The 20,186-nt window shown below is 36.7% G+C and overlaps 1 protein-coding gene across 2 annotated transcripts in view; it reads left to right on the top strand.

Moving 5' to 3' along the window:
* LOC121416872 overlaps positions 1–18,031 on the top strand; it is a 22,088-nt gene extending 4,057 nt beyond the window's left edge. For both annotated transcript variants that reach the window (XM_041610398.1, XM_041610406.1), the window contains exons 2-6: positions 1,811–2,281; positions 12,562–12,703; positions 13,704–13,898; positions 14,229–14,396; positions 17,094–18,031. In XM_041610398.1, coding sequence (XP_041466332.1) covers positions 2,138–2,281; positions 12,562–12,703; positions 13,704–13,898; positions 14,229–14,396; positions 17,094–17,596 — 1,152 coding nt within the window. In that variant the 5' untranslated portion in view covers positions 1,811–2,137 and the 3' untranslated portion in view covers positions 17,597–18,031. The remainder of the gene's footprint in view (positions 1–1,810; positions 2,282–12,561; positions 12,704–13,703; positions 13,899–14,228; positions 14,397–17,093) is intronic.
* Positions 18,032–20,186: the final 2,155 nt, after the last annotated feature.

Here is a 20,186-nt window from a genome sequence, read left to right as displayed (position 1 = left end):
AAGGAACGTCCCGGGGGCCGGGGGGCAGTCAAATGTTTTGCTGTACACCCGCGTGGCACACCCCCTAAACGAGATTTTCTCTGCGTGCAAAATAACCCCTTAAACAAAATTTTCGCGGGCTTTATTTACACATTTTGGCCCCTAAACAAGTTGTCGCTCGATTATGACCCCGGTAAAAAAGGTTTGGGGAAAAATATACCCTAAACACGTTTGCCGAGTCTTCAAAACGCCTTGGAAAAACATACCTTAAATACGTTTGACCTTGCGATTGACCATTGACCAGTCTTTCAAAACTGCCCCTTTAAAAAAAATCGGTGTTTGTGATACCCTTCAAGAATGCACGCGCGACCCGCGACCAAAACCGAAAAAACACCCCTTTAACGGTTTTTTTTTTTTGGGGGGCGGGTCACGCGTGTGTACATCAATATATTTGACCTCCCCCCCGGATGTGAGAACTGGTCAGGCGAATGATGTTGATGAAATGCTCCCCAGGAGTAAAGGGTGGTAGAACATGTGCCTATTCAAAGGCCATCATTTTAATCGCACTACTTATCCCTCAAATTAATTTTCATTTTTGAAGTAGGTTTTATCAAGTGTCACATACCAAGTATTTTCGTTTACGTTGCATAAACATATAATATATTGGATACAGAAAGGTTGAAATCTCACGTTTAACATTGTTTTTGGACCAATTAAGTGTATATTTTGCCCCCTTTGCCCATTCATGACACTATAAGCAAATACCCTGAGTGGCCATGTTGCATTTAAACTACAAGTCGCCATTGCAGTACATATTACACACCACTAGCTTAATACACCAGTGCAATATCCCTTATCCATCTTCACCCACAAATCACGCCCTGTATTGTATACATTCACTGCATGAGGCGAACCCTCATATTCTTTTCAATTTTTTGTTGAATACATTTTTCATACTTTATTCAATTTCCGCGAGTCAATAGAACGAGTCAACGCTCTGATGAGTAAGTTATGCAGCTATTTTGCTCACGTATATAACCTCATAAACTCGACTGGGAGGGTTTTCACACACACACACACACACACACTCCCTCACACACAGTAACACGCCTTACAATTATTATCATCGCCATTGTCGTGTGACCCATGTGCTCATTTTTAAGTACACAATTTAACCGACGATTGATGTCTATGAAAGAGGAAACCGCGACTTTATACATGTATTTTCCCCATTTTTTTTTCAGAACGAATATTTGTCATTCAGATCTGGATGACTAAATATGATGTGGACACGGGATAGTATTTGTTGGGTTTAGCAGATAAAATATAAAGACGAAGAAAAAGGATTATGATGGGTCAACTTTGACGAACTGAAGTGTGAAATGGCCATGATAATCTCTTGTAACGATGACAGGACATGTTCAAATATAAAAATGCCGGTTGGAGTATTTTGGTTTAGAATTATTTTCATTTGGTCATACTGGCCCCTTTGAAGGGCACCTTTTCATACAGTATTTTATATTGTTATTTTCTTATATCATATGTGTGATATGCAAGACCATTATATCTTATGCTGATGTCCAGAATTAATTGATCAAGCTTACGGAAGAGCATAGTTATGAAAGGGTTTAAGTGTGGACAGTTGTACCCACATATAGAATGTCAATTATGATGACGCACTCATGTCATTCTTCGTGACCCCAAAGTATGTTTTAGTTTAGGGTTGTCATACAAAAGAAGTGTTAATAATTATACAACCAATTGACCACGCTACCATAGTGTTTTTTTTATTAGAGAATGTTAACTATTTTCGTATTTTTTCCCATTACAGATAACCATCTCAAAATGACACCCAGTATCAAAAATAAAGTCACGTTTGTTTCTCGAGCGATCAACAGAACTCATGAATTCTTCGTCATGGAATGTTTCGTAAACTAATAAGGAAAAACAAATATTAATAAAAACTAGATCAAGATAACCAAGCCCCCTTGCCAAGGGAGTCAGAAACCCTTTCAATGGATTACTTCCTAGTTCTATATCAAACGCTACAGATTTAGATCTCTTTGATAAAACGTTTGTCCCGTCACCATTTCGTGGTTCGAGTCACGCCCTTTGGCGTTTTGGAAGCATTTTGGAACTGTCCGTTGCTGTGGTCATCATGGATATTGCACGGTCGGTGTCGTGGTCGCCGGAGACGTACAACATGAGGGAGTTGATGACGTACTGCAAGACACCCATCATTGCTATGGTGAAACAAGGACACTGTTCATTGAGGGAGGAAGATTCACTAAGCCAAGGACAGGTGGGTGTATACATATACATGTATAGGCCCAATAGACCCAGATCATTCTGTATTCACTTTAATGCTATATCATTATATCTGTATATAGCAAAGTAATTAAATCTTTATTTCAATCTCAATCTCAACGTATATTTAAATTTCAATTTGAATCCCGTTTTCAATTTTTAATGTTAATTTTATTTTGATTACAATTTCAATTTTATCTTTATTTCAATTAAAATTCCAATTCCAATTTTTTGTAATTTCAATTTCAATTCGAAATAAAATTTTATTACAATTTGAATATGAAGATAAATCTTCTACTACGCTTCCTCCCAAAAAGTGAGACACATATCTAGAGTTCTAAAAACGAACATTTTATATTAGGAATTAATCCTTGTTCTACATCCCAATAAAATTACAACACTGTAATACATGCATGCAGTGGCGTAGACAGGTCCTTAGACCTGGAGGGGATGATCGCTAGCTGGGTCATACTTTATAATTAATATATATATATATATATATATATATATATATATATATATATATATATATATATATATATATATATATATATATGTATATATATATATATATATATATATATATATATATATATAATTAATATATAAATATAAAGAATGAAGGAGATAACGTACTCGATAAAAACAAAATATCATGGGCCAAAGCAGACGAGTTAAAGATAAGAAAATAACACGATCTGCCTCATGGATTATCTCGTGTGTCTTTTAATCACTTTGCTTTCAGCAATAAACAGGGCATCCAGTAATAAACAAACTTCCTTGCACATTTTTCATGGCAGTAATCTTTTGTTTGATTAATGACAATGAGTAAAGATGATCATAAGAGAAATGTCATTTGTCGGATGTCTAGTTATCATCTTGGTCATGACAGTCCTGCTAAACATGATCTAGAATAACTAGTATTCCTTATTTTACTAGTATAGTAGTATACTCTTTTAAAAGTAGCGATATTGTTAATGATCAAACGAATGAATCAACAACTAAAGGAATAAACAAATAAACAGCCAAATAACTAAAAAAAAATATCAATTACAATTATAGTAATAGGGGTAAAATAAAAAAAAGCTCAACATTATATTTCTTATCCACGTGCAGATATGCGGACACTAAAATGATAAGCACATTCTGTTTAAAATTACCATGATTACAAAGGCTTGATTGAATTAAGTATGGAAATGAAATAAACCTCACCGGGTTGTCGGGAGTAAACTGTATAGATAGTAACTTGTTATAATTTCGATTCATTCCTTATTATGTACCTTGTTATGATGATTATGATAAAAACATAGGTAAGGAAATGTAACAGTTTATAACCTTCAAACCTAGAAGACTGCGCACGTATGGCAAGCCGTATTGACATATATTGTGATTTTGTGATATCACGAATTCGAATTACTGATATCACGAATTCGAATTACTGATATCACTAATTCGATTTAGTGATATCACTAATTCGATTTAGTGATATCACCAAATCGAATTAGTGATATCACTAATTCCCATATGTTTTTCACACAAATCCCTTTTTTGATATCAAGAAATAGAATTTGTGATATCACTAAATCGAATTAGTGATATCACTAAATCGAATTAGTGATATCACAAATTCGAATTTGTGATATCACTAAATGAATTTGTGATATCAAAAATTCGGATTAGTGATATCACTAATTCGAATTAGTGATATCACTAATTCGATTTAGTGATATCAAAAAAGGGTTTGTGTAGTAAATGAATAGAAATTAGTGATATCACTAATTCGAATTTGTGATATTACAAAATGAATTTGTGATATCACTAAATCGAATTAGTGATATCACTAAATCGAATTAGTGATATCACTAAATCGAATATGTGATATCACTAATTCCAAATTTTTGATATCACAAATTTATTTAGTGATATCACTAATACGATTTTGTGATATCATTAATTCGACTTAGTGATATCACTAATTCGAATTAGTGATATCACTAATTTGATTTAGTGATATCACTAATTCGAATTAGTGATATCACAAAATGACGGTATTTTGAGCTTTACTTTAGTGCTAGAATTCAAGTGGTATTTTGAGCTTTACTTTAGTGCTAGAATTCACCTGGTATTTTGAGCTTTACTTTAGTGCTAGAATTCACGTCGTATTTTGAGCTTTACTTTAGTGCTTGAATTCACGTCGTATTTTGAGCTTTACTTTAGTGCTTGAATTCACGTCGTATTTTGAGCTTTACTTTAGTGCTAGAATTCACGTCGTATTTTGAGCTTTACTTTAGTGCTCAAATTCAGCTCTGTTTCTATCGCTAGTTTAGCGTTTTAATTCACTTGGTATTTATTACATTGATGCAAAAAATAACCTGTGATCTAAACCTTTACATTAGTGCAATAATTCAGTTCTGATTTTTTTTTTTGCACTTTATTCGTTTAAATCGATTGGCAACATATCAAGAATGAAATTAAGGATATGTTGCCAATTTCTATGTAATCATTCAGTATTCTCTTTTGACGTATGATATTTTGGGTTTTTTTTTTTTTATTACAAAAAATGAACAACTTATACTTTATTTGCATTTTTATGGTTGAAATTTAGTTTTGAGTGGCACATTAGACAAAAAAAATGAACGCTAATTGTGCAAAAATTGGCAACATATCAGTAATTCATTTTGTGATATGTTGCCAATTTGTTGTTTTTAAATATTATTTTTTCGACATCGCGTCTACTACACACTCTCGCTAAACTACACTCACGTTGCCACAATCTTCATGTGCCAATCCATCATTAATTATCTCTTCATGTTTTATGGACAATTCCAAATTAACCGCAACTTTTTCTCGGCGGGGCAGAAGCAAAAGTCGGGGTGCGGTTTATACACGGTGACAGGTCTGAGCCAGCCCGCCGTAACCCCTCCCGTACATGTACGATGTCTGCCAGTTCACAACACATCGAGTGGCCGGGCGTAGCCGCCCAGGCAATGTCGTTTAGTGGGGTATGAGCCGCGGGTAATGGGAAGCGATTATTGCAATATTAATTAAATGTTGTCCATAACAAACGCACCCACCTTCATGACACTAATTTTGACTTTATTCTCGATTCAAAGTAGTGAAGTACCCTGGCGAATTTAAAGAGACGCCAAGCATACTCGGTAATATTCCGCTGAGCGAGAGTTGAGTGAGCTTAGAGATTGCGTTGTAAGGGAACTTCACTACTTTGAATCGAGAATAAAGTCAAAATTAGTGTCATGAAGGTGGGTGCGTTTGTTATGGACAACATTTAATTAATATTGCAATAATCACTTCCCATTACCCGCGGCTCATACCCCTCTAAACGACATTGCCTGGGCGGCTACGCCCGGCCACTCGATGTGTTGTGAACTGGCAGACATCGTACATGTACGGGAGGGGTTACGGCGGGCTGGCTCAGACCGGACCACTGATCTCTCCCTTATCTGGATGGGAACAATAACGTTGATTGGCCTATTCCGTGTTGAAGCACCGGAAGTTGGTACCTCCGCACGCCGAGTTCCCCCAAAAGAGCCAAAATCGAAGTATAGTCTGGTCCACGACAATAGTATCAATCTTAATTATACTTACCAGATCAACTCTTATAACAGCACTTTTCAATGTGAATTTATACCTAATACATAGTTTAAGATGTCGTCCTGTGCCACGTATAATTGCACTTATCGTGACGACCGTGGAAACAGAGAAAAGGGGATTACTTTTCACAGATAAGACAAGCTGGTGAACTGCATAGTTGTAGACTTTATGTAGTCCCATGTGCTGAAATACATGTGTGGTAATTCTAAATTACCAGAGCATGTTTCCAAAACTTTAAAACTCCAGGGGGGGGGGGGTAATCGATTGTTGTGATTTCTCTGGAAGCGTGATGAATTTAAACCATGATTCAAATAAATATTCAGTTTATTAATATTCACAAATGTCACCAAGTTTTATGAGTTTATCAGTCATGTTTGGACAGAAGAATATCACGAGACAATAATACTGACCGTGTAGCCTGTATTCTGAAATTTGACTTAAGTAAAAAATGAAAATCTGCCGTTTCGGAGGAGTTAAAAAAAAATTCCGAAGCATAGATCCTGACCGAAATAGACTGATTTTTTGGACAAGGACGGGATCTACAGGTATTCTGAAAATTATTTTGTCTTTTATTTGTGAAAGGACAATAAAATTTACAAGCTAGAGGTACATGTACGGTAGGACTAGGACTTTAGGGGGTTATGTAACTTGTGGCATGTGAATTTGTGATATTTCTCTGTCAACAATAGATCGAATTATTTTTTTCCGAGAACTCATTTTTTAAACAAAAGTATGTAAAAAAAGACATTAAGCTACAGAGACGAATTTACAGACTTCAGAAATTTCACAGAACTTATTTTGAGATGCTGAATGTCTTCAAAGAAAAAAATGTCTCGGTGGAACAAAAAAGGGGGGTTATCAACCAGAAATTTAGGGGGTGACGCAAGAAAAATAATCTGACAAGCAAAAAAAAAGGTTATCAACCCAAAATTTAGGGAGCGGGATGCAAAACAAAAGAAATAATCTGACAAGCATCGAAAAAAGAATATTAACCAGAATTTTAGGGCGGACCACAATGATTTTAGGGGGGTCCACCTTAGGGGGGATGCAGGAAAAAAATTGACAAGCAAAAAGAACAAAAAAGTAAATTTTGGGGGTCTATCCCCCACCTAAAATATAGGGGACAGGACCCCCCCCCCCGCTTCCGCTGCCTATATGAACAAACTGGGTAGAGGATAATTGAAGAGGGTCGATCGATGTGACAGAAGGAGAGAGAGAAGGTCAAGTCCAACTCAGAAAAATATTGATTTGAATCAATAGAGAAAAATCAGACAAGCACAATTCTGAAAATGTCATTAAAATCGGATGTAAAATAAGAAAGTTATGACATTTCAAAGTTTCGCTTATTCAAAAAAAAAATTGTGATATGAACAAGCCAGTTACATTCAAATTGAGAGAGTCGATGATATTACTCACTCACTATTTCTTTTGTTTTTAATAGTTTGAACTATACAATATTTCAATTTTACGAATTTGACGATTATAGGACCTCCTTGCCTGAAGCACAAAATGTTAATAATGGAATACCAACCGATATGTGCATATAACTGAAATGAAGCGAAACTTTAAAATGCCATAACTTTCATATTACATCCGATTTTGATGAAATTTTCAGTGTTATGCTTGTTGAATTTTTCTCTTTTATTCAAATCAAGTTTTTGTTGGGGTGGACTTGTCCTTTAAAGGGCGAGTCCACCTCACGGAAACGATTATTTGAATAGAGAGAAAAACCACACAATAATGCTCAAAATTTAATCAAAATCAGAAGTAAAATATGAAAGTTATATTTTAAAAGTTTTATTTAAGCGATGAGATTTTCGGTGTTACACTTGTTTGATTTTTTTTTGGGGGTGGACTTAAATTAAAGGGGGTTTCAAGCCCAGTGTTATAAGCCTGCATAACCTAGAAAATTGCCAAAATCGTCGCCCTATCGATCCTAAGAGGTTATTTGGCAAACCTCCAAAATACCCCTAGACAAGTCAAAGATTTCATCCATTCTTCCTTAGGTGAGAAAAACACCAACCCCTTCAAAATTGTGTTTCCGAAATGTACTGGGAAAGTACCATGGTTTCAAGAAAATTGCGAATTCTGGCACCTTAAATATATATGAAGTTTTGTTTAAAAAGTAAGAGCTTCAGTGTGCAGACAGCTAGCGTATCGCTCACAATGCATGGAGCGATCGCGTTCTTTTTGGGGGAACTGGTATGGCGGACAATAGAACTCGCTGGCTTCAAACAAAGGACCCTCCCCGCATATCCAGTTAGGGGAGAGATCAGTGGACCGGACCCGTCACCGTGTATAAACCGCACCCCCGACTTTTGCTTCTGCCCCGCCGAGAAAAAGGTGCGGTTAATTATACACCGTTACTGGCATTATCGTGATATAGACCAATTTCACAACGTGAGAGGGCAGCAGACTGGTCGCCATGCTGCGGTGTGCGAATCAACTTTTATAGTACACAAGTCAATAGGGTATTTGGTACATTCGTTCGATTTTTTTTTATTTTGGAACAATTGAGCAGATTTCTTGTAAGATTCACAATGAGCATTAATCGGAGAAGTGCCGGTCGCAGCTGTGCTGGGTTCAATTGCCACAACAATTGGAGACAGCTTCAGGATTGGAAGCAAAGTGAATGTGAAATTCACTCGCCTTGGACTCATGAAGCCTGTTTGTGTGTGAAGCCGTACTCCCTGCATAGGTTTCCAGGCCGTGATGAAGGAATGCGTCGCCAGTGGATAAAAAACATCAACAGAAAGGACTTAGATGGAAATATCAGTCCCTCTCTCTCTCACACACACACTATCCCTCTCTCTCCCTCTCTCACACACTCTCTCACTAGCCCACCCCCTCTCTCTCTACCCCCCCTTTCTCACTATTCCTCTCTCTCCTCTCACACATACTCTCCCCCCCTCCCCTCTCTCCCTCTCTCACTCTCTCTCTCTCGTTCACTCTCCCGCTACTCTAACACAATTTACTAGCAACAAGATGTGAGCTCCCTGATGAAAACCAACAGCGATTCTTGGTCATCATCAACTCACTTTTACTGACAAAACTAAGGGGTAAAAGTAGCCAAAGTGCAAAAATTCATCATACCTTCATCGGTCAGATATGGCCATTGTCTTACATCGTATACCCAGGTGTCCATGCTTTATTTTATTGTTTTATGATGAAGTTAATGACACAATATCAGAGCTTATCTGTAATCTTTCATTGAATTTGTACACAGAGCCAATCGCGGTCAGCGCACTTGCACACCGCAGCAATGGCGTCGCCGATAGAGGGCCAAATACATAAACAGGCCGTGAAATTGGTCTATACGTAACCACCATTCATTTCATACAGCAGCGCTTTATTCAGTCGCACGCACGGTTCCCTATTTCCACCTCCATTCACTTTGTACACAAATGCGCGTACACAAATCTATGAGTGGTTTCCAAAACCACGATTTGGCCCCGTTACTTACGGTACTCAAATTTGGAATTGTCCATAAAACATGAAGAGATAATTAATGATGGATTGGCACATGAAGATTGTGGCAACGTGAGTGTAGTTTAGCGAGAGTGTGTAGTAGACGCGATGTCGAAAAAATAATAATAATATTTAAAAACAACAAATTGGCAACATATCACGAAATGAATTACTGATATGTTGCCAATTTTTGCACAATTAGCATTCATTTTTTTTGTCTAATGTGCCACTCAAAACTAAATTTCAACCATGAAAATGCAAATAAAGTATAGGTTGTTCATTTTTTTGTAATAAAAAAACAAACCCCAAAATATCATACGTCAAAAGAGAATACTGAATGATTACATAGAAATTGGCAACATATCCTTAATTTCATTCTTGATATGTTGCCAATCGATTTAAACGAATAAAGTGCAAAAAAAAATCAGAACTGAATTATTGCACTAATGTAAAGGTTTAGATCACAGGTTATTTTTTTGCATCAATATAATAAATATCAAGTGAATTAAAACGCTAAACTAGCGATAGAAACAGAGCTGAATTTGAGCACTAAAGTAAAGCTCAAAATACGACGTGAATTCTAGCACTAAAGTAAAGCTCAAAATACGACGTGAATTCTAGCACTAAAGTAAAGCTCAAAATACGACGTGAATTCTAGCACTAAAGTAAAGCTCAAAATACGACGTGAATTCTAGCACTAAAGTAAAGCTCAAAATACGACGTGAATTCTAGCACTAAAGTAAAGCTCAAAATACGACGTGAATTCTAGCACTAAAGTAAAGCTCAAAATACGACGTGAATTCTAGCACTAAAGTAAAGCTCAAAATACCACGTGAATTCTAGCACTAAAGTAAAGCTCGAAATCAAAGCGATATCTTTCACAACATGAGTGCTAAATTTCTTTTGTCATTTTGTGATATCACTAATTCGAATTAGTGATATCACTAAATCGAATTAGTGATATCACTAATTCGAATTAGTGATATCACTAATTCGAATTTTTGATATCACAAATTCATTTAGTGATATCACAAATTCGAATTTGTGATATCACTAATTCGATTTAGTGATATCACTAATTCGATTTAGTGATATCACAAATTCTATTTCTTGATATCAAAAAAGGGATTTGTGTGAAAAACATATGGGAATTAGTGATATCACTAATTCGATTTGGTGATATCACTAAATCGAATTAGTGATATCACTAAATCGAATTAGTGATATCAGTAATTCCAATTAGTGATATCAGTAATTCGAATTCGTGATATCACAAAATCACAATATATGTCAATACGGCTTGCCATACGCACGTACAGAAATCACTGGTATAAGTAATTCCAAAATACATTGCGCCTCGACTTACTTCTTCTTGAAACTGGAAGACGTTTATTTTCACCCAATATAGTTATGCAAAACAGTCCTTAACAGTAAAGGATTATAATGCCCAACATGAAGGAAAAACAGGCATACTAATGCTTCATATGGCAGTATCAGGTAACACGCTCGAAAGGAACATACTTGCTAAGTTCCTATTCTCTTGAACGATTCAATAATCAGTACATGTATAAGTACAAAAGTATGAACGCTTAAGTGCTTAATGATTAGGAAATGTACTTGGTGAAACTCTGAATAACGATCCTTAAATGTATATGACGACGCAAGACAGTTGTTATTACTTAAAACTTGCAAGTTGTAAATGCATATAAGATGATTGACTCTGAATAAAAGTCCAATTTTGATCATGTTTGTCATTGCTGTACGTTATGATTATTACTGCTATTATTATTGATTGATTTTAACTAGCATTCATTGCTTTATTACTGTATAGTTTTGCTTCTTCCCCCACAGAAACCTGGGGGGGGATGATTGTACACACCACCCCCCCCCACCTAAAATTCTGGGGGATGCATCCCCCCCATCCCCCCCGCTTTCTACGCCCCTGCATGCATGTACGCATATAAGAATAAGTCAACTATAATTTCTTCATTTCCAAGGGGGGGGGGGGTCCACACTTTACAAGCTTTGCTTTTTAGTGGATCCCCCTCATTTCCATTTATGCTCTATATTTTACTGTTTTTTCTGTTTTACGAAGTAAGAATGCCCTATAAAATTGTACTTGATTTGTTTTGCTTTATATCACTTTGTATTTTGTTTTGAATGGAAATGAAATAAAGAATTGAATTGAATTGAATTATTTCTCTCCCCATAAATGCGATCCCATACATTATTGATCCCTACGGTACCAATTAAGACAATACAAATAAAAATATAACAAATCACATATTAAATTGTCATGTCTTAGTCAGTAGGTTCATGGTTATGATCGTTCGGAATATTTACAGATTTCTTAACCTCAATTTCTATTTCCTCATAAATGAATTTGCTAATATACATAACTGTTTTCTCAATGACAAATCTTTCAGATAAATGTACAAGAAAAAAATAGGTGCCACGAGATTAAAGTGCACAACAATTAAGGAAAGACTTAGTGATTCGTTTCAATTATGATTTGCGAAATGATAGCAATAGCACTGTGTGTCGGAAATGTTCTTTTCTATTTGTGTGTACACGTTCCTTTCACTGTGACCCATGCAGTTTCTTTTCTTTGTCAGTAAGAAATCAACGGCAGGAAAACAAATTTAAATTCAATGCCCTCTCTTCAATCGCATTCTATTCATATATAGATATTGGCTTCAATTTAGTATTCAGTCATACACACTCACCCACATACCCTCACACACTCACTTCTTCCTCACGCACCACGCACACATATCAATAATAAAACCCGACTCAAAACCAACCGATATGCCGGTAGAAATAATGTAAAAGCTTTGGTCTATGTTGAGTCTGTTCCAAAAACACATACAACTATGGTAATTTTACCATTTATGGTAACTACCATGGAAACCTGATTTTTGATTGGCTGGTGAACCACGTAACCACAGTTGTAAGTCTTGATGAAACGGGCCCCTGGAATTTGTTTTACCAGTGAAACTGCGGCATAACTTGGTAAGACGAAATAAGAACAATCTGGAAAAGAGCGTATATGGTAGCTATGGTAGCTATACGCTAATTCACAAGAGCGTTTGCATTGATTCATATATGCAGCAAACGGTCAACACCTCTACAATATGCAAAAATTTCAAAACGAATGCATCATCTTTTAAAATTATTTTTACCTTTTTTATACAGGTGATCAGAATAGCTCGCATTCACACCCAGAACCGCGTGGTTGCCAAGGATGCCAAAGACAGACTAATCAGCATACCATTATCGTTCCCATTGGACTTCGAAGTGATGCCAAAGAACAAATCGGGGTCCATTAGGGGAACATGTAAGTAATGCCTCGGTCAAATCTACAAAACCAGCTTCCTATTGACCGATGACATGGTGTAATTTCGAATAATGAAGTAAATGCAATCATTGGGGAGCGTTTCATAAAAAAATCCTACAAGTTGTCAGTTCTGACATCTTTCCTTGATTCTGATTGGCTTATAGACACTATTACTATGGTAAGTGTCTGATAAAACATGCCTTGCCTGATGAACCGTCCGACAAGTCCTTTCATGAAACGCTCCTCAGGTCACACCAACAAAACAAATTTTGACAGCCCTACATCACACCTATTTTGTTCTTCCTTGATGTGACTTTATCATGGAGGTCTGTATTGTTCGAGGTTGGTGTTTTTTTTGTTTTAAATCATATTTATTTCTGGTGGTGAAGCGGTGGAATCGAATAGATTGGTTCATCACTTTCTATTTGATGTAGCAGTTATACCAACGAATCGAAAACAAACTAACGTAAATATCGGTCTGGTCCCCGTTTCATAAAACTTGTTATAATAACAAATGTGCAGTGACAGTTAAAAGCTACTGAAATCCTTCAATCTGATTGGCTGATGTTAAATCCGTTACAGAAATTTTGCATTTGTTATTGTAACACGTCTTTATGAAACGAAATCCTGGAGTCGGTTTCAACGTTCACTGGCGTACCGATGGAGGGGGGGGGTGGCTTTGTTTCCAAAAGTTCAACGACCAAGCCAAAAATGAAAAAGAAAGGAAATGGAAAATAGATGGATTTTTTTGCTTTACCTCTGCTTATTAGCCTCTACCTCTTTCTCCCCGTTCACTTACCCAGTAAAATAGTTTAAAACACTTTCGAAAAAAAGACCTTTTGTTTAGTTTTGTATGTCAAGCCACATATTGGTTTTGTTAAAAGAATAAACGGTTGCCCGTTTTTTTGTTCATTATCTACGTTACGTGACATATATATATATATATTGATAACAATTTTTGATGTTCTTTTCTTTAAAACTTTCCCGCCATGATTTTTAGTCAGGAAATTGAAGCGAATGCAGCTCACCGATCTAGTACGCAACTACCAACTCCCGCATAAGGTCAAACTTCCAAACAACCTCCGTCACAACGATATCGTCTTAAATCTCATCGGTATCGATCTATTATCGGGACCTATCGACTTGCAGCAACTAGAGGAAGAAGTATATCTTCAAGGAAATGCTGTCAACTTTGGTGAGGGATTAATTTTACCCAAGAATGAAATTGAAAGGTGACAAATTAGCAAACGTTTCGTTGTCACATTTTCCAATGTTGTCAAAGTACATTCCTTTTTGTCTACTGATGATGTCAAACGATGGTGAGAAGTGATGTCGACTAGATTTGTAGGTGACAAAGTAGAAAACATCTAATTATCACATTATCCCATGTTAACAAATAACATTCATTAAAAAAAATCTCCTCGTAATTACAATCCTTGAAATCGACACCGAACTAATGGTTTGTTATTTGAGTCATTCAAGTAATCCAATTAATGTATATCCTTCTTTGTTGCCTTTCTTTCAGGTGAACTGGATACGACGGTACTCAACATCCCTGATCATTCCGATTTAGAAGTCTCGTTAGCCCTTGGACCACAGCCAGGCAGAGAAGCACAGTTTAAGAAACTGAAGAATAAACTCGCCGACAAGGTCGCTAAAGATGTCCGGTTTGGAGGTGCCGTCGACGCACAAGGTTTGACAAATTTATTGTTAAAAACAGATACAAATGTTAGTAAGGGGAGGTAGAATAACCGCAATAAATGAATAAAAATGTGATAGTACATGTAGTAATAATATATATTCATCACTTATGATGACGAGTGATAAGGAAGTAATGGATTATGGTATAGATGCTGTCGACTGCTGATAAAAGCAAAATGTTATTTTGACGAGCGCATTGAAATCATGATGAGAGAATATGACGAGTGGTGGTGACGAGTTACTGCGTTGAATGAGTATATCAAGGGATGATTATAACATGATATGTTGATTAGTGGTGGTGTAAGGACAGAGAAAGTGGAGGGGCACCTTTCGTCTGCCAAAAAATAGGTGCCCCTCCACTTTCATTGTATGAGCCTGACTTTCCACCGCATCTGGACATGAGAAATGGTGATAGGGAGATAGATGATGATGACGACGACGATGGTGATGATGATGATGATGCTGCTGCTGATGATGATGATGATGGGAAGAGACAATTTATGTGGAAGATGTCATATCGAATGATGGAAGCAATACATATTGAATGTATGTTGGCGAGCAAAGATATATTGTGTGATTTCGTCCAGTAATGGTGACGATGGTGCTGAACTATTTGTTGAGACTGACCAGTTCTAACAGGAGGCCGTAAATGGTATAGGGCCGAGTTGTGAATACAAGGTATACCAACACAGTGATAGCGATTAGTGTTATGTTGAATGTAAAATGATTTGATCAGGGCATGGTGATGCTGCCAAAAAATATGATGTGTCAAAAAATAATGACTGGAGAGAGTGGCGATGATTTGAACTATCTGAGATACTTTTGTTGACGATATGTAAGCTTGTATAAGTTTATCGGTTGATAGTGACGAGTTATGTCGAGTGTTTGATTATTGATCGAATCATGACGTCTGTTATCCTATATTCAAATGAATGGAAAAGCTATATGCAGTCTTCGTTACTGTGCATGCAATTGTTTGAAAAAGGGACACGCGATGGGTGAGAGGGTCAATGTGTTTTTATTGTCTTTGTCTGGAGTTGTTAATTTCAGGCGCAGTAGCACTTTGTTATACCAATAAATGATCGTGACAATATGTGTCGAGTGATGTTTACGGATGGCTATGACCAAATTGTATTGCAGAGATGCGATGTTAAATAATGTTGCAAGTGATTTTACGAGATGTAGTGTCGAGAGATGGTGACAAGTGTTGGTAAGATTGGTGTCGAGTGATGGTGACGAAGGATGTTGACGAGTGATGACGATGATGGGTGATGTTGACGAGTGATGAAACTAGGTGATGGTTAAACCTTGTGTTGACGAGATGTGAGATCAAATGCTTGTGCTGGATGATGGTCACAAGTTATGTGGGTACGACGTGGTGTCGATTGCTGTTGATAAGTGATGTTGAAGAGTGATGGTGCTGGTTAAAAACGGTTTTGAGAATTGACGTCGATTGATTGTGTTGGGTGATGTTGACGAGATGTGATGTCGACTGATGGTGATGGAAGATGGTAACACGAGATGATGATGGGATGTGGTAATGAGTGATGCTTAAAAGAGAATTAGACAGATTGTTATGTCTACTTATGGTAATTGATGATGACGACAAGCGATGTTGCCGAGAAATATCAAGTGACAGTGCTGGGTGGTGAGGGCAATTAGTGACTTTGATGAGATGTGATGTATAAAAAAGATTGGTGATGGTGAAGGTCAACAGGTGATTTGACAAGTAATGTTGACGGGATTAACTTTCGATTGATGTTGACGAGATTTGATGTCGGTTAATGATGTTATGTGATTGTGACGCGTGATCATAACTGACGATATCTTTTTTTTTAAGTGATGGTGCGGGATGATAGCATGTTGTTCCTTGATGATAGTAACAAGTCATGTTGACGACATGTGATGTCGATTGATGATGATGGGCGATGGCGACAAGTAATGTTGACGAGATATCAAGTCGAGTGATGGTGAAAGTCATGCTGGCCACATGTTATGTCGATTGATGGTGATTATGTGTTGATGATGAGTGATGTCGACTATATGTTTGTGTGGTGTCGAGTGATGGTGCCGGATGGTGGTGACAAGTTGTGAAAGACAAGATGTATTGACGCGTACGGTGGTGTTGACGAGATGTGATGTCAGATGATGGTTATGGAAGATAGTGACACGAAATAATAAGGGGATGCGGTGATGAGTGATTCTTATAAGAGAATTAGACAAAATGTTATGTCAACTGACCGTGATTGATGATGATGATGACGACAAGTGACGTTGCCGAAAAATGTCGAGTAACAGTGCTGGGTGATGAAAACAATTAGTGAGTTCGACGAGATTTGATGTACAAACATGATTGGTGAGGGTGATGGTGACCAGTGATTTGACAAGCTGTGCTTTCAAGTGACAAGTAACAAGTGACATTGATGAGATGTGATGTCGACTGGAGGTGACGGATGATAGTGACGTGATGTGGACGGTATGGGGTATCGTGTGATGGTGACGAGTGATGGTGACGAGTGATGGTGATGAGTGATGTTGATGATGTACGATGTCGATTGATTGTAATGGATGATGATGATAACAACTGATTTTGACGAGATGTGGTGACGAGTGATGTTGAAGAAAATTGATGTCGACTGATGAAGATCAGTGACTTTTAATACTATATTTTTGCTATATTTTTACTTAGTGATCAAACGACTCATTCCGATCGGTGTCGAAGACGAGACGCGATCAAGGTCAGGCTCCACCCTCCGAGCTTCGAGATCTGTTCCCGACATCAGAAGTCAGGCCAACGAAATCAGCGCCAACGGTCACGCACATGGCGTGGTATCAGGTAGATATCAAAAGCGAGACTCCACAATCGGCAGGCCAAGTCTGTCTGCCTTAGAGAAACGTATGAAGGAAAATAATCCACCTCCCTTACCGCCACCGTCACCGCTGTACAACAACGGCAGCTCGTTCGAATTCAACAACGCCGCCTTCGATATGAATGACATGAGCGACTCGGACGAGCTCGAGAGCGAGGACACCGAGAGCGATGTACAGCCCCCTGCCTGGACTGATATCAAGTTGGATGATGACGATGACGACGACATAGCCCCACCGAAATCGCTCTTTGGAACAGTTTCTTCGTTTTCATTCAACAATCCTTCGACGTGGGGGTTCGGGAAGCAAAATGGCAAGGCATGATCTTCAGTCAAATAGAACTCCTACAAAGTTTGGAAACTTGGGTTTGGTCGAATGTTTTCCCTTCATCTCAATGCGTGCTTGATAACATCAGATATATCTATATCTTTCTTTCAAATGATACCCTAATCTTCATGTTTATACCAATTTAAGAAGAGGCGATATAATTGTGACGTATATATCAGACATCAGACATATGTAACGTTAGTCTGAAAAGTGAAAAGTTGTAAAATAAACACGAATGATCCTGAGTGGGGGGGGGGCATGTTTTTCAAATTAATGGAGTTGAGTTTTTATCATTATCAAAATTCAAAAGTTTATTGATATAGAATCCTGACATTGAAGGATCATCATCAAAAAAAAAGAAACATAAAAAATAACAATACAACATAAGCATAACATAGTAACAACGAGGTATAAAAAACACAAACAAACAAACAAAAGAAAAAAGAAAAAAAACGTGTGGGGGGGGTCTCAACTAAATCATATGATTTAGGGACTTTGATCGCCCTGCAAGTTTTCGATTTTGACATCAAGCCCTACTTTACACTTCAAAGCACGTCACCACCATGCAATCCACTGTTACTGTAGCATCTAGCCAATTATTTCACAGAAACTTTAATGGTGCAAAGCATGAATTGATGCAAACCCAGATTTTTAAACCTTGTGAGAAGTTTGTTACAACGTCTGTAAAGGGTATGCAGATGTGAGAATCGAAGTTTACCTGTTCGATCCCAAGGAAATGACAGTGATCATAATCGGTCATTGTAAATTATACCATATAACGAGTAGAAAAGAAAAGCTTCCATTCATTGCTTTCACTCTATAACCCAATGGCCGATACCATATAACGAGAGACGGCAAACCTTCCATAGGTTTCACGGACTAACGGTTAAAGATGAGCGGATTCATACATACCCTTGTACTCTAAGATTATTTAGAAATGATGACTGATGACTGAGCATGCAGGGAAGTGCGGATTTCATTTCCATTTATTTGAATGCAGGATATAAGAGCATTGTCGATCAAATGCCTTGCTCACGGGCATAGGTGACGCGGCCGGCCGTGATCGAACAACGGACTTTCCATGAACAATCAGGCGCCTCAAGGCGACCGCACACCTTACGATTGGTCTGCGACTCAATTTTGGAATAAAACGTATAGTAGAAGTGGATGCTAATATTGAGACTTGGAATATCTTACTGTGTATTGTTCGAAATCATCGTCCGAATACCTTTGTTCAAATCTGTAACTATGCTATCATCCTTCTTAGAATAAAAGCAAATTTAATATCTAGTCGTAATGACGTCATAGCAGTCGTACGATTGGCTACGATTTGAAACTAATTTGGCCTTACAAAATGGTTATATTTAGTATTCTTTCAATTAATTTTAACCTCAAATAAAATGATATGTTCATTCACATTTTCAGAAAATTAGCAAAATGCGATTTGTTCCAAAATCGGAACGCGAACAGTCGTAAGGTGTGCGGTGGCCTTTAGAGCACTCGGCCACGGCACCTCTATATGACATCCGATATCCAAAAATCATAATTTCTAGACTCACAAATATTTTTGAAAAAAAAATGCAAAGAAATACTGCGTTCGAATATAATATCTTATCAAATTGAAATTGGCCGAAATCCAATCCTGTACTTAAGCCAAATCAAAAGATCATATGACAAAAGAGAATAAGATATTTCTATGTTTGTGCTAGAAGTTAATTTTCATATCTGTTCGGATGCACAATATTTGCTGAATAAACTTTTAGTGATTGTTTTAAAGGAAAGGTGCTAAAATGAATATAAACTGATTTCAATACAATTCTCAAATAATAACTTTTATGTTCTCACGAAATTCTTTACAGGATATGTAAACTATTTGCCATGAGTATGTTTTGATGAAATAATGTATTCCTTTTTATTATTCTACTGTATGGATTGAAATTTGGTGTTTTATAATGATTTGTTAAATATTAGCTTCATCTATTGTTCATGTATCTGTTTATTACGATTGTAAGAAATATAGCAAAACAAACAATATTACAGTGATACCAATAATGTTTTGTATATTTTAAGAAATAATTATGTGCAGATTTTAATAATTCTATGGGTATTTGAAAAATTCTTATTTGATATATCATAAACATATTTTATTATGATTTCTTTTTAATAAGGAATTGATGGTATTTTTTTTACTTTATATTTAATTACATTAGAGTATTTCGTAAACCTTTAGTTATATTTGAAAAATAGAGATGGATTGGTATGAACCAGTAATAATGATCAGTCATTTAATCTATCCATTGTTCATCTTTTTTCCTACTTACTTAATATGTACCAATTTATTCATTTATGGACATATTTTTTTTGGAAATGATAATATTTCTTTGTCGTTCAAGAATACGTATTTTGTTATTTCCTTGAAAAATTTACTCCTTTAGATAAAAATTAAATTCTTGCCGTGACGTTTTTAACTCAATTTTTCTGAAATAAGCCAAGTATGTCATAATTTGCATGTTATAACATTTTTTAAATTCATCCTTTACAGGTCTACATTAAATTCACAATGTCTTTCATTTATCAATGTGTTTTC

The sequence above is a fragment of the Lytechinus variegatus genome, chromosome 1 (assembly GCF_018143015.1).
Source record: "Lytechinus variegatus isolate NC3 chromosome 1, Lvar_3.0, whole genome shotgun sequence".
In the NCBI taxonomy this organism is placed as follows: Eukaryota; Metazoa; Echinodermata; class Echinoidea; order Temnopleuroida; family Toxopneustidae; genus Lytechinus; species Lytechinus variegatus.
The sequence above is the reverse complement of the archived record's forward strand: the minus strand, read 5'-3'. Positions and strand labels throughout refer to the sequence as shown.